General features: G+C 40.5%; 1 protein-coding gene and 1 long non-coding RNA gene across 3 annotated transcripts in view; one reads left to right on the forward strand and one right to left on the reverse strand.

Annotated features, from left to right (window-relative positions):
- ILRUN (inflammation and lipid regulator with UBA-like and NBR1-like domains) overlaps positions 1–7,900 on the forward strand; it is a 36,889-nt gene extending 28,989 nt beyond the window's left edge. Inside the window, exons 5-6 of one of the 2 annotated variants that reach the window (XR_014527559.1) lie at positions 3,669–5,479; positions 5,562–7,900. Coding sequence is in view for 1 of the 2 variants with exons in the window: in XM_083509300.1 (XP_083365426.1) it covers positions 3,669–3,704 (36 nt within the window). In the remaining variant the exon portion in view is untranslated. Of the gene's footprint in view, positions 1–3,668 lie in introns of both variants that reach the window. The other variant, XM_083509300.1, reaches the window with a different exon arrangement.
- Positions 1–13,600, reverse strand: part of LOC310709541 — a 31,413-nt gene that overhangs the window by 988 nt on the left and 16,825 nt on the right. The window lies entirely within an intron of this gene.

Below are 13,600 nucleotides of genomic sequence, written 5' to 3' on the forward strand. Positions count from 1 at the left end.
GAAAGTTAAATTTGTACAAATATTTACCATATACGGGAAATTTTCTGAATCTGATCAATATTGCATGTAACATCTTCTTTACATAGTAAATATTTGTCACATTCACTCTTTCTCCCAATAAGCCCAAAATGGAATGGCTTAAGTTTATATAATCTTTTTTAAGCTACCATTTTTATGCCTGCAGCTGCGAAATTGCTCAGCAAGAACTTATGGGTAATAAAGCATGTTTTTAAAGAAAGAGAGCATGATATATAGAAACTAAAATCTAGCCCTTGAGCAGGAATTATATTTGCTCTGTGTATTCATTTCAATCTTTATTCTAAAATTTTATTTCTGAAGAATTCCTGCTAGAATCAACTGGCTGAATTCACTCGGTAGTTCCCACTCATACCGTGTGCTAAGTATACAGGTTCCTACATTGATAGGTGTCTGTATGCAGCTTAAGGAGACAACTTTAAAATGTGATTTTTCTCTGCCTACCCCCTAACATTCTGAAGCGGTACAGTACAAAGAGGGAAGTATGTGCTTTTTCTGAACATGTAGATCAGCTCCTTGTTTAAATAGAAGAACAGATGAATAGTGGGAAAGAGCTTTGAGCTACTGCATTATATTTGTGCAGCATGCTTTGAAGGGGGGAAAAACCCTGTTTGTGTTGAGTTTACATAAGTGATTCAAAAGAGCTTTGGGTAGTTTGGAGAAGCACTGACCAGGAACGGGCCAGGAAGTGATGAGAAATAGAGGACGATTGAGTAGTTCTATCTGAGGCTGCCATCAGTGTAAACTGGAAGACTTCTGTTTTGATTTGCAGCCATGCATCAAAAGCTGATGCCTTAAAAAATAAATAAACTGTACTTCTATTTATTCAAATTACACCACAAACGAAATAAAAATAAAGCCAATGATGTTCAACTCCAATCTTTTCTATATTAGAGTGATACCTAAACTTGGAGAGAAACTTAAGTTATGTTGGAATTACGTTTCCCAGTTAACATCATTACCAACAGTAATGTTGAGTTAAGAGCCGGTTCTTACCCAAAAGTTTAATTGGGTAGTGTTATCATTTTTTACTAATTGGGAGGCACATCAGGAAGTCAGTAAGAAAACTACTGGGATAATTCTTTTTATGGAGAAACTTTTGCACTACTAGAGTAAGCATTCCACAGTAGAAGAAGAAGCAGTATTTTCCAGATTACTGATTACTTCAGAACTTGTTACCATCAAAGCACAGACCACCTAAAGTGAGGGTCACCAGCGTGGTCCATATCGGTGCCCTGGTGCTCACAAAGTCCTTCATTGGCATTGCTGGGCAGGGTCCCCAGACTCTGAGCTTTTATTTTTTAAAAAAAAAAAGAAAAAAGGGTAAATCTCTAGTCCTCCTAGAAAGAAAGTTGTGAAGCAAATGTGCAGGTACCATTCTAAGCAATTTACATATATGAAATGAGCTCCCACCTGTCACTGTTTTTAGCCAAAGGGCAAAGTCAGAGCTGTGGTTGATAGGTAAGCTATTTGGACACCAAGCATTAGGAATCCCTTGAGTCCTAAAGAGTTGCTCTTTTCTCCTCCTCCTTTAGTTCACTTTTCCAGCTTCTGTCTTATTTTCCAATCCTTGAAATCTCCATAGCTTGCCTTTTGTTTACCCCTCTAATTTATGCCATGTCCCCCATGGCAGCCATGTTGTGATTAGCAGCCACGGGACTCTCTCAGAAATCAAAATGTGCCCACTGGTCTAAAAAAGTTGGCAATCCCTTACCTAAAGGATGTATCCTATAGCAAATGAAGCTGCTTATAGCTATAAGAGTCAAGCGTGTAACTGGCTATCCTCTTGTTATTGTCTCTGCTATTAATATTTCCTGGGTATATCTAAGAGAGATCTTATTTGCAGAATGCAATGCAACACAACTGATTTCCAGATAATAAGACTGTGCAATAAAGGTAAAGGAACCCCTGACCATTAAGCCCAGTCACGGACGACTCTGGGGTTGCAGTGCTCATCTCACTTTACTGGCCGAGGGAGCCGGCATTTGTCCGCAGACAGCTTCCAGGTCATGTGGCCAGTATGACTAAGATGCTTCTGGCGAACCACAGCAGCGCACGGAAACGCCGTTTACTTTCCCGCTAGAGCGATACCTATTTATTTACTTGCACTTTGATGTGCTGGCGAACTGCTAGGTTGGCAGGAGCAGGGACCGAGCAACAGGAGCTCACCCCGTCACGGGGTTTCGAACCGCCGACCTTCTGATTGGCAAGCCTTAGGCTCTGTGGTTTAGACCACAGCACCACCCGCAGATAATAAGACTGTGCAATAGTGACTAACAAATAACGTGTATGTATATTGCATATAAGAGAAAAGAACATGGTAGTAGAGCAGATGCTTTGTGTGCAAAAGGTCCCAAGTTCAATCCCTGGCATCTCCAGCTTGGGCTGGGAAGGACTCCCTGCCTTGAAACCCTGGAGGACCACTGCCAGTCAGTGTTGCCAATACTGGGGCCAGGTGGATCAATGGTCTGACTAGATATAAGGCAGCTTCTTATGTTCCTATATTTGTGGAAAGTTTATAAGGCCAACTAAAATATATCAGTCTTGGATTTCACTTTCCCACCATCCCTGGTGACCTCTTAAGAAAAAAATGCAGTAGCTTCATATTAGTAGGGGTTCTGGTAAAAAATATCCATAAATTGCTATTGGGTACTTGGTCTTTCAGAGCCTAAAAACTGAATGTTGTCCTAGCATTTGAAATGTATGCCAGAGGTGAGTTAAGGCAGAAAACAAATATGATGATGCCATTTGTATTTTAGAGGAGATTTATTTGAAGAATGCACTGTTTCAGAATGATGCTTTAGTAAAGTAAAGAGTGGCTGAAACATTGTGGATTGGAAATGATAGGTTTATATGCCTCTTATTATATATGGTCATAATTTAGAAATTAATTTGTGCCTGTTTTACCAATGGTGGCCAGCTAATGAATAGCCATAATTGAAAACCTGTAGAAGTGTGGCTTATATTAGTGCTGCCTACTTTGGTTTAAGTCATGTGAAGTTGGCTCATTGCAAATAGGCTTTTGAAAGTTTATTGTATGCATGTTTTGGAATTTGAAGGTCAACTCTGCTAATACTGCCAATTCTGGCTTGCCACAAAACATGCATGAGGTCTGCAACTCAATATGGCATCTTTGACTGGGGAGACAGAATCAGTCTTTAAGCCTAGTGAGCAGTTTTGTTTGTCCATAAACCCGTTGGGGCTAGGACTGTTTTTGGTTCGTGAGCAGGAGCTTTAAAGATTTAAAGATCCATGTAGGGAACTTAATTGCATTGTTATAGCATTCCAGGAGTTCAGTATATCAAAACCCTTGAACTCATTTAATATCCCAAACTAGAACTTCACTTCAATGATTTTGTCAGTGTTTTAGATTTCTCTTTGGGCTCAGTATGACAGGTGGCAAGCGAATATATTTTGACTGTGTAGACACTGAAATGTAGCATTGAAATGCAGAAGAGAATAGATTAAAATGAAATGAATTGTATGACCCTTTGTAAAAAGTGATAAATGGCTTTAGAACATAGGTTGTAGAGGATTTCATAAACTTTGGGATGTTGTGGTCACATTGGAACAGACATTGCTTAGTTTATTCCCCTTTCTGAAATTAATTTTTGTCTCTAATTCTTTTCCAGGGTTTTCACGGTCCTTATCCCTTTGGACAGTCTTAAAAACAAAAACGGGTATCGTCGAGAAGAGAATTTGACAAAGAATGGACTTGGGAGGGAGGGGGAGTTCTTATGGCTTATAGAAGATACAACATGAACCCCCTTCTTGGTCTCCATATCCTGAGATAAGAAGAAAACAAACAATAACTTAAGACTAGTTGTTTCCAGAAAAAAACAAAACTAAAGTATGCATGTGTGAATGCTGAATTTCAGGAGTGCTGTTCAGTGCTATGAGAGAGAAAAATACACCAATGTTTTGTTTAGAAGTCATTGTCACAGTTAATTAGGTAGCCTAAAAGAATTTTTTAAAAAAAGATTAAAATGGAAAAGCCATCTCTTTTTAAAAGAAATTATTTTGCCTACAGAGAGGTTGTAGTCTGAGCAAATGTTAATTTTTTGTTCCTTGTTCATAACTTTTAAAAAAAGGGACAGCGTGCATTTTTATGGAGATGTGCTTGCTATGAAATGGAAGCTTGCTTAGCATTTTCTTGGTTAGTGCAGCTATTTGTTTGTCAGATGGTATTAATTTCTAGCTTGATCAATATCCAGATCCATAAATTTTAATGACGTCTTTTTCCCCCTTTCTTTCTTTTGGTTATTTGCCTTTATTCTGCTTTTGGTATCATTCTTCTGGGCATGGTGTGCATTCGTCATCTGCTAGTTCTTTTCTGTTTGGTTGCTCAGACCCAGTTTTGTCATTCGTTGTGCAGGGCAAGAATGTCAAGAGGATAAAAACATTGAGCTGATGCAAGAGGGGTGTCTTGTGCTTTGATTGTGGCACATGCTCTTATTTAAATTCCAAAGTTTGCCCTGAACAGTTAGCAGATTGAAATATTCCCATGTTTATTAATGTACGGTAACTGTCTTTGAGACAGCTATGCATGTATATGTCACTTTTGTGCCAAGAAGAAAAAATATTTTTCGGAGTGGTAGAGCACCAATTATTAAATTTCCATGACACTTCTAAGATGTAAATTTCACATCTTCTGTTTTAGATTGGAATGACCACTTTGAGTCTTCAGTGATAAAAAAATAACTAGCTTGTTGGCAGAGACTAAATTGTTTTGAACATATGGGAGAAAGAACCACCATCAGCAGCCATTCACAGCAATTCCTTCTGCTTATCAGCTTGTTTGATCTCTGAACACTTCGATTTATAGACTGGTGTGTGTGTGTGTGTGTGTGTGTGTGCACGCGCGTGTGTATCAAGGGTGTGGAACTGTTTAAGATCTAACTGCGTATAGCCCATGAAGAATGATAGCCATATAATTGAGGCCAATCTGTCCAATTCCATAGAGAATTAGCAGAGCATGGTCTCTTGAAACTCTTGGGTTTTGCATCGGTTTAAGGAGGAGGGGGGTTCTGTCTAATTCAAAAACTTGAACTAGGCCACAGCAGCCATCTGCCAAAGATAGAATAATATGCAATGCCTCCTTCCTTTCATCTCACTTAGAAGATCAAACTCCCTGGTCTGAGATAGTGGAAGTATGAGTATGTACTGATGGGGATAATGCAAGGCCTGAAGTAACATACTTTGAGCTACCTTGTTGGTTTGATTTTACGAGGCCTTTGTATTCTTTTGTATAGCTGACCACAACCCTGTTTCCCATCAGAACATACATATATAGAGCACCCAAAGTCTATTAAATGGATCTGGCTAGGATCCTAGTAGGCAGATGTGTAGGTATTCAGTCTTCTAGGCCAGCTCAGCATCTAATTTGATGTTTTCACTTTTGAAGAATTGTATAATTTTTTTTGCATCCCAACTAATTTGAAGAGTATAGTTTATCTATGACCATAGCCATGAACACTGGGAGAAATGATTGCAAGGGATTCATCTGAGAGGACAAATTATGGGAGTGTAGAAACTATGGAATGCCTTCCTTTAACTTTCCCCCAGCTTGGCTCCCCAAATTCTTATCTTTAATCATCATAAGCAGCATATTATTCAGATGCAAAATAAGGTGTAGAAACTGATTATGTATAGCATTAGTCATGATAATTAGTTTTATTTATTTTTCCTGCTCTGGGCAAGCAACTTTTTTGATACGCAAAGAAAAGACTGAGTACACTGTATGGTTTTTTGAGATGAGTGTGTGTGTGAGAGAGAGAGTAACCTCTGGTGGCAACATTGGAAGTCAGTAGCAACAACTGGCAGCTACTACGGTAAGCTAAGTTAAAACAGATTCTGTTTTCTCTTTAGACCAAGTTAGGTATTCAGAAACTTCACCATCCAAACTGTCAAACATTGTGGAGACTTTAGTTTTTTCATAGTGCAGAGCAAAAACTGATATTTACTGCCAACTATTGTTCTTTTACAGCAAGTAGGGATGACCATTTCCTGCAAGTCATCTCAAATACTGTCTCTTCTTTTGAGTGCTGGTGACTTTTATGAATGAAACAGTCGTTCCACTGAAGAAAGCAGAAATCACAGCCAGGGCCCAGCTTGGTTGCAGTAAAAGTAGTCCTCTATATTGTCACTAGTTTCTGAGATCTTTCTGGGGATAAACATTCCTCTCTCGGGGGATGATCTCTGTATAAATAGTTACAAAGGGCTCATACCTGTTTGCAGGTATTTTGATTTGAGTGATAATCCCTTCAGTGATGACAATGGGAGGATGTTTAAAATGCTCATTGTTTTGTGTCTCATTTCTTTTCTCAAATATTCTTCTCTTTATACAATACCTCCTTTATTACTCATGGAGCTTCTTGGAACTCTGATTTTAAATTCATTAGTTTTTAAGGCATTTTTGATGATTTTGGAGCCATTGAAATGGCTGAAGCCAAAATCATGTTTGCTTGGGAGCAGCACTTTCAGACAGCTAAGGAGGGCAAGACATTTTTGTGCCTAAGCATAAAGGTTTGATTTTCACAAATGCATAATACTAGCTTCATAATTATCAGGGGAAGCTGCCACCTCCCCCCCCCCCCTCAACAGATGGCCTATGGCTTCAACAGCATGGGAAGCAGAAACACAGTAGATGTAGCTTTACATAGCATGGAGGTGTAGTAATGTGGGGTGGCTGTACCTGCAGAATAGCTGAATGTCATAAAGGCACAACTCCTTTGTGAGAAAAAGGTGGCAATGCTAACCAGTGCCTAGGTTTAACACACAACACTTCTGTACAGATATAATCACATGTAGGGGAAACAGTGTAGACTTCTGAGTTTGGAAGTGGCATGGGTATTTAGATTGCTTTGTTGCAATTACAGGAATCAGAGAGCCACTCATAGCTTTAAAATGCACATATTGGCAAACACTCTTACCCACTTCAAATATTATCGTGTATATGCCTCTCGTTCCCTCTTGCATGATCTGTAGAAATACGTTGTGAATAAAATAACCCTTTTTACCAAAGTGATACTGTTTGGACATGGAGGAAGCTAAGCATTGCTTGACCCCTATCCCTGTTCCTGAAATGTGACTGATTCTTGCTCCCCCAAATTTAGCTTGCTTCATGTAACAAGTGTGGTTGGCTCTGGCCATTTCCCTAGTGGTTCTCATTCTGGAAGAAATGATGGATTCCCGAGGAGGAAGAAGTAATTTTAATTTAACAAAGGGAAGTTTGGATTTCTCATTTGTTTGCAGCATTCTTTTTTATTTTTATTTTAATGCAGATTAAACTGTAACCCAAGCTGTTGGGTTTGAAAATGTGCTGGCAACCTCTGCATCTGAAAATGTGACTGTGCCTGGGAGGCAAGAGCACCCAGTCTTCTCACTAGGAAATTGAGCTGGCTTTGAGCCTTAGTGGGTGCAAGTAAGCTCTGTCTCTGTTTGGGGATGGGTGCTAAGCCTGCACTGTCAGGTTGGGCCTATGTGGTTGCTCCTATTTGGGGCAGGTGAAAGGTGTATCCTAAGGCCTCAGGGATTTGGGAATGTGTATTCATCCCACCCCCCAGCTGCAGATGAGTGCGTTTTGAATCTCTATAGGTACAAGTGTAGCCGGAGAAGCCTGGGGCTAAGAAATGCACGCTGTCCCATGTCTGGGTTTCCACTGTTTTTTCTCTTGTGTGAGTGAGTGGTTGATTCTGCAGCCTGTCTTTATTCTCTCTGGGGGGAGTGCATGTGTAGAGCAGGATGTGTGTTGCTTCATTGAGTCTGGGAAGAATCCTGTAATAGCACATTGTGGGGGAAAACAAAGATGCTTTTTCCTTAATGTATAAATGAATATTTGTATGATTAAATTAACACAAAACAATCTTATACTTGAGTTTTTATTGAATGACCAAAGCTTGGACCTACAGTGCCTTTTCGTGGTTTAAATGGTTCCCACTTTACTTTCCTTCTTTCCCATTTGTTGGGGAGTATCATGCAAGCCAGGACTGAGCTGAAAACTCTGTGCTTAATAAATGAAATAAAATGAATTGTGGTTAGGGTGCTGTCTTGTGCCTTCATAGAATCATAGAACTGGAGTTGGAAGGGATCCCAAGGACATCTAGCACATCCCCTACAGTGCAGGAATCACAGCTAAAGAATCACTGACAGATTGCCATCCAATATGCTTAAAAACCTCCAATGAAGATTCATCTGCCACCTTCCAAGGTAGTCCATTCCACTATCGAACAGCTCTTACCTTCATAAAATTCTTCCTAATGTTTAATCAGAATCTTCTTTTTTAAAAAATTGAAACTATTTTTTCAGGTTCTATGCTCTGGAGCAGCAGCAAATAAGTTTGCCCTGCCCTCCATATGTCAGCCCTTGAGATATTTGTAGATATATAGCATATCACCTCTCAGTCTTCTGTCCTCTAGTCTAAACATACCCAACTGTGACAACCGTTCCTCATAAGGCTTGGTTTCCAGACCATTTAACATCTTGGTCCCCTTCTTCTGCACACATTCCATCTTGTTCTGACTTGAAGATCCAAGTCAGGGGCTTGTCAAGTTGGCAATGACAGCAAGGGGCATATTCAGTGCTCAAATTGTTCCTTCGTAGCCACATTCTTTACCTGCTCAACACTTGACACTGCATATGATGTCAGGGATGGGGTATGATTTGGGGAAAACATCCTCACAGGATTAATTTGGCCCATGTACTGGAGGTTTCCCCACTGCCAACAGTTGTCACCATTTGTTTGTATACATATATACAGCCTTTCTCTCCACCACCCCCAAGAAAAGATTGCAATACATACAAGTGCCATGAAGCAGTTGTATTTAAAAAATCTGTGTTGAAACTGATTTCAGCATAAATTAACCTTTTGGATTAGAAATTAAATTTCTGGAGAAAGTGTTGAATTTTTAGCAAATCCTTGAAGAACCACCTTGAATGGAATGAGGCACGTCCCTGTTCAATGACTGTGTCACACATTTCCACATGTAATTGACAAGAGACTTCGGCCAGGCATGACTCTCTTGCGCAGCTACTGTACTTAACTTTTCAAAATGGCTGCTCCCTTAGAGCGTGTGATACTAGTATACATAATGTGATCATTGGGGAAGGGCTGTTACCCTTCAGCTCTAATGCCTGATCCCCCAGCATCTCCAGGTAGAGGTGAGAGATAGACCCTTGCCTAAAGCCCCAGAAAGACATTGGCAATCACTGCAGCATAGGTTTCCCAAACTGTTGCCCATGAACTACCAGTGGTCCATGAGCTTTCTTCATGTGGTGTGTGGATTTGTACTCCTCACACTGAGTATTCATACTGATTTTTAATTGTGCTTTATTGCTTTCATTTCATATATTGTATTTTATTGTATTGCAATGTGAATTCTATGGAATTAGAATTACTACAACATACAGAAATATCTTTAAGAGGTCTGCCAAGACCCTTAGCCATTTTCAAGTGGTCTGCTGAGAGAGAAGCCTGGGAACAGATGATGTAGACAGTACTGAGATGGATCACTCACAGCATCACTCAGCCTACTTTCCTATTATAAAAAGTAATTTTTTTACAGTTGCCTAAATTTGGCTATTTTGTCAGGGAATTGATATCCCTCCCAAATGTATTTTAAATGTGTGGTGGTTGGATTGTTTGATATTTCTGCTTTCTCTTCCTCCCTTCACATCTACTTGTTGTTTACTTTTGAGGTTGTTTGCCATTGGGGCTGAGACCTGTCAGGAGCTCATCAAGCCAAGGCAATCTGCTCACACCTTCATTATAATGCTATCTTTGAAGCAAGCAAATAAATTGTGCCATCATTATGATGCACTCATTATAAATGAAGCAATGTGCCATGACTTTTTACGTGGTATATGCCATGGGTGTGGTGCAGCAGTCAGAAGCCAAGTCAAATAGTTGTAGAGTTGAACAATGTAAGAACTTTTGCAAACACCTGAGAAAATTTAAATATCAAAATATGGTTCATTCAGTTTTCCGCTTCAAGCAACTTAATGATTGATGCCACCCATGGAGAGGAAGAAATTTAATGTAGCTGGCCTGTATATCTGTTCCTAGAGTTACCTGCCAAAATCCAGAACATTGATCCATAAGCAAAGCTTATGCATCCTACAACTTCAATAAGGGTTTTTTTAAAAGCACTGATCTATAAAATTGAGGCTTGCTTTAGATGGTAATTACAGATAAGAACCGTTCAAAAGCAATGTTCCTTTTTCCACCCAAACTGGACTGTGCCGCTCTGATAACTGAACAGAATACACTCCCAGTAGCTATTGTAGAGGAGCCCTATTTCTGCAGGTCGAGATAGAAGGTGTTTGTGTGCGTGCGCACGCATTTTAAATATTGAAGTATCTTGTGCATTTGTTGCTTATTTTCAAAAACCACTTTTAAGTATTCAGAGAGCATGTGGTACATTGTTCCCAGGATTGTACCACTTGGACATAAGGAACACATACGTAATACATATGGAATATAATACATATGGAAAAATACGTATGGAAATTTGTTGAGTCAGAGTGGAAACCAGGCTAGTGCCTCTTGTCCTAATGTCCTGTTTCTTCATGTGAATGAAACCTTATAGAAGAGCATTCAAAAGCAACTTCACCCCTTCTTGTGGGTTAGCTAGAGGAGGATCAAATGACCTGGCCCAGTCTAGGTAGAATGGTACTGGTTGAATTGCTATGGTCTCTGCTGTTCTTAAGTATGTAATCAGGATGCTTTTCCTAGACTCAAAAGTCTTCTGGGTAAAGGTGAGTTCTACAAGAATCATTGTTAGGAATATTATTGAGTAGAGCAAGGGTTAGCATATTTAAACTCCATATACTCCCTGAAATGTCAGAATGGAACAGATTTCCACAACAAACAAGACCCCCATGGGTCCTTTGATCCTCCTCTAGCTGACCCACAAGAAATGCATCATAGTGGCTGCTCACAAGTAGTATTACGCTTTAAGGAACTTCTCTACAGGCAACATGGTTTACTATGTGTGCCCTTTCTACTCTGTCAAGTAGACTAGACTGAGATAACAGGCAAGGCACTAAGGTCACTCACTAAACTTCATGACCAAGGAAGGTTTTTAACCTCATCTGCATCTGGGGCAGGCAATCTTTTCTTTTTGGCAGACCAGATCCTCCTTTTCCCACCTCTAGACGGATGAATTTGACAGGGAGGTGAGGTCACCAATCTGCCAGTCACATGACATCATAGTGATGTAAGGTGACACCATACCTTGAAACATGCACTGTCAGGACTTAGAAGCGCAGCATGGGGCTGTGTGAAAGCACTGCAATATATTGCATGTCGCTGCAGAATATTGAGGGGGGCCGGCCCCATCCTTGAAAATGTTGGGAGTACCCTTGTCCGTCCCCCCCCATCGTGCCTCTGGGTCTGCAGGTTGCACACCAGTGGTGTGTCTTGCTCACTATTGTCTCTGCTCACTGTCTGGTAGCAGCTCATCAGGGTTTCAGGCAGAAGCCTTTTGCAGCCCTACCAAAAATGCCAAGGATTGAATCTGGGACCCTTTGCATAAAAAAACACGTGCCTTACTACAGAGCTTTTAGCATTTCTCAAATTTCTAAAGGTGTGGCCTTCCTTTCTTCCACCTCAGGGGCTCATCTGGAACTTGAACTCATGATCCCTCTATACCCAAGGCACTAATTCTGCCACTAAATCAACAAGCTAGGCACAATTTAAGTGTGCTTTCTCCAACCTAAGTAAATTGAAAAGCTATTTTGATCAAGTCTTGTCAAGAGTTGATAGAAAAGCCTATGTTTGTTTGCTTTACTACCTGCCCTTCAACAAAGGTCTCGGGGCAGGTTACAAAATGATAAAAGAATAGAATACAAAAGATAATAAATGATGAAGATAACAAACTGATAAAATCATAAGTAGAGAGTAGACAATAACTGCATATCCCAAAAGCCTGGGTAAAAAGATGAATCTTTGCATGTTTTCTGAAAATCACCAGGTAGACATCAGGCAATGGGGAATTTCAGAGCTAGGGCAGGGGCCACCACAGAAAAGGCTGTCTCATGTGCCCCTGGATGTCGGAGGGTGGTGGAATCACCAAAAGAGTATTTTCCTTGTGGTTTTTAGTCCTGAATCTCTTTATAAAGGAGAGAATCTTTCAGGTAGCTGGGATCTAAGCTGTTTAGAGCTTTATGTGTCAAAAATAAAAGTTTGTCTTGGACTCAGAAGCAAGTCCAGAGCAACCAGAGCAATTCTAGCAGAACTGGTGTAATATGAGACCCACCAGTTGTGGTGGTTAGTGTAGCTACTACATTTTGCACTAATTCCAGCATCCAAGATGTCTTCAAGTCCCATGGAGAGTACCTTGCAATAATTCAATCTGGAGGTTACCAGAGCATGGCTCACTGTTGCTAGGGCACCTCATCTCAGGAAGGGCTGTAGCTGGTACACCAGTCAAAGCTGGTAGTTAAGTACCCCTAGCCGCTGAGGACACCTGGACCTTAAATGAGAGTATTGGATCAAGTAGCACCCTCAAACTATGGACCTGCTCTTTACAGGGGCTGCAACCTCATTCAGGACACACATCTTACCACTTCTTGTACTCAGTCACCTAATGCACACAACACCTTGGTCTTGCCTAGATTTCAGTTGACTGTCTCTCATCAATATGATAAACCGCATCATGCACCTGTCCAGAAGCTTTGTACATGTATATACGTTGAACAACGTGGGTGACAAAAAAACCACCCCAAACCCTGCAGGATGTCACAGGTCAGTTTCCATGCCATTAAGTAGTTGGCACCTCATGGTCTCTCCCTAGATTCCCTTTCCATAAGTGTGAGTGGAACCATTACCAAATTGTGCTTCTAATCCCCAAGCCTTGGAGTCAGTCCGAAAAGTATCGAAATCTGCTGAGAGGTCAAGGAAAATGAGCAGGGTTGCACTCCACCTGTCTCTTTCCTGACAAAGGTCGTCAACCAGCATGGTCAAGGCTGGGTCAGTTCCAAAGCCCAGATTCCATGGTTGAAGTTCTGTTCCATTCTGCATCAACACCCCTCCCCTATACATGAGGGTTAAATACCACCAGTTTAATAATCTCTGATTTGGCAGGCTCAATTTAACTTGGACAACCTTTTATTTTACATTCATATTGGCTATAGTGATGTCCCACAATAGTACAGCTTATTATATTACAATAAACAAATAATTATCTTACACCAAGACTTAGCAATTTTGCCATCTTCCTTCACAAAGATAGTAATCTAATGGCGTATATTCTAAGGTAGGGGAAGTGGAAGTTTCATGGAACAAACTTTTGCCAGCTGCAACCAACAAGACTAATAGGGAAGGTGGGAGTTGTAATCCAACACTTGGGAGGATTCCCTATTCATGTTCTAGAGTAATTTTGGGTAGCTTCAGTGTGGGATGTGAAACACATAGCAGTCAACTACAACATTCCTAGAGTGGGCATGCTAGTGGATGCTTTGTACCAGCCAGGAGTCTAACTTCTTGTTTCCTCTTGAGCTGTGACAAACTTCCTCTGCCTGTGTGTGTTTGTGTGTGTGTGGCCTAATCTGGGCAAGGTAGCAC

This window comes from Podarcis liolepis, assembly GCF_965112155.1.
Source record: "Podarcis liolepis genome assembly, chromosome: 6".
NCBI lineage: Eukaryota > Metazoa > Chordata > Lepidosauria > Squamata > Lacertidae > Podarcis > Podarcis liolepis.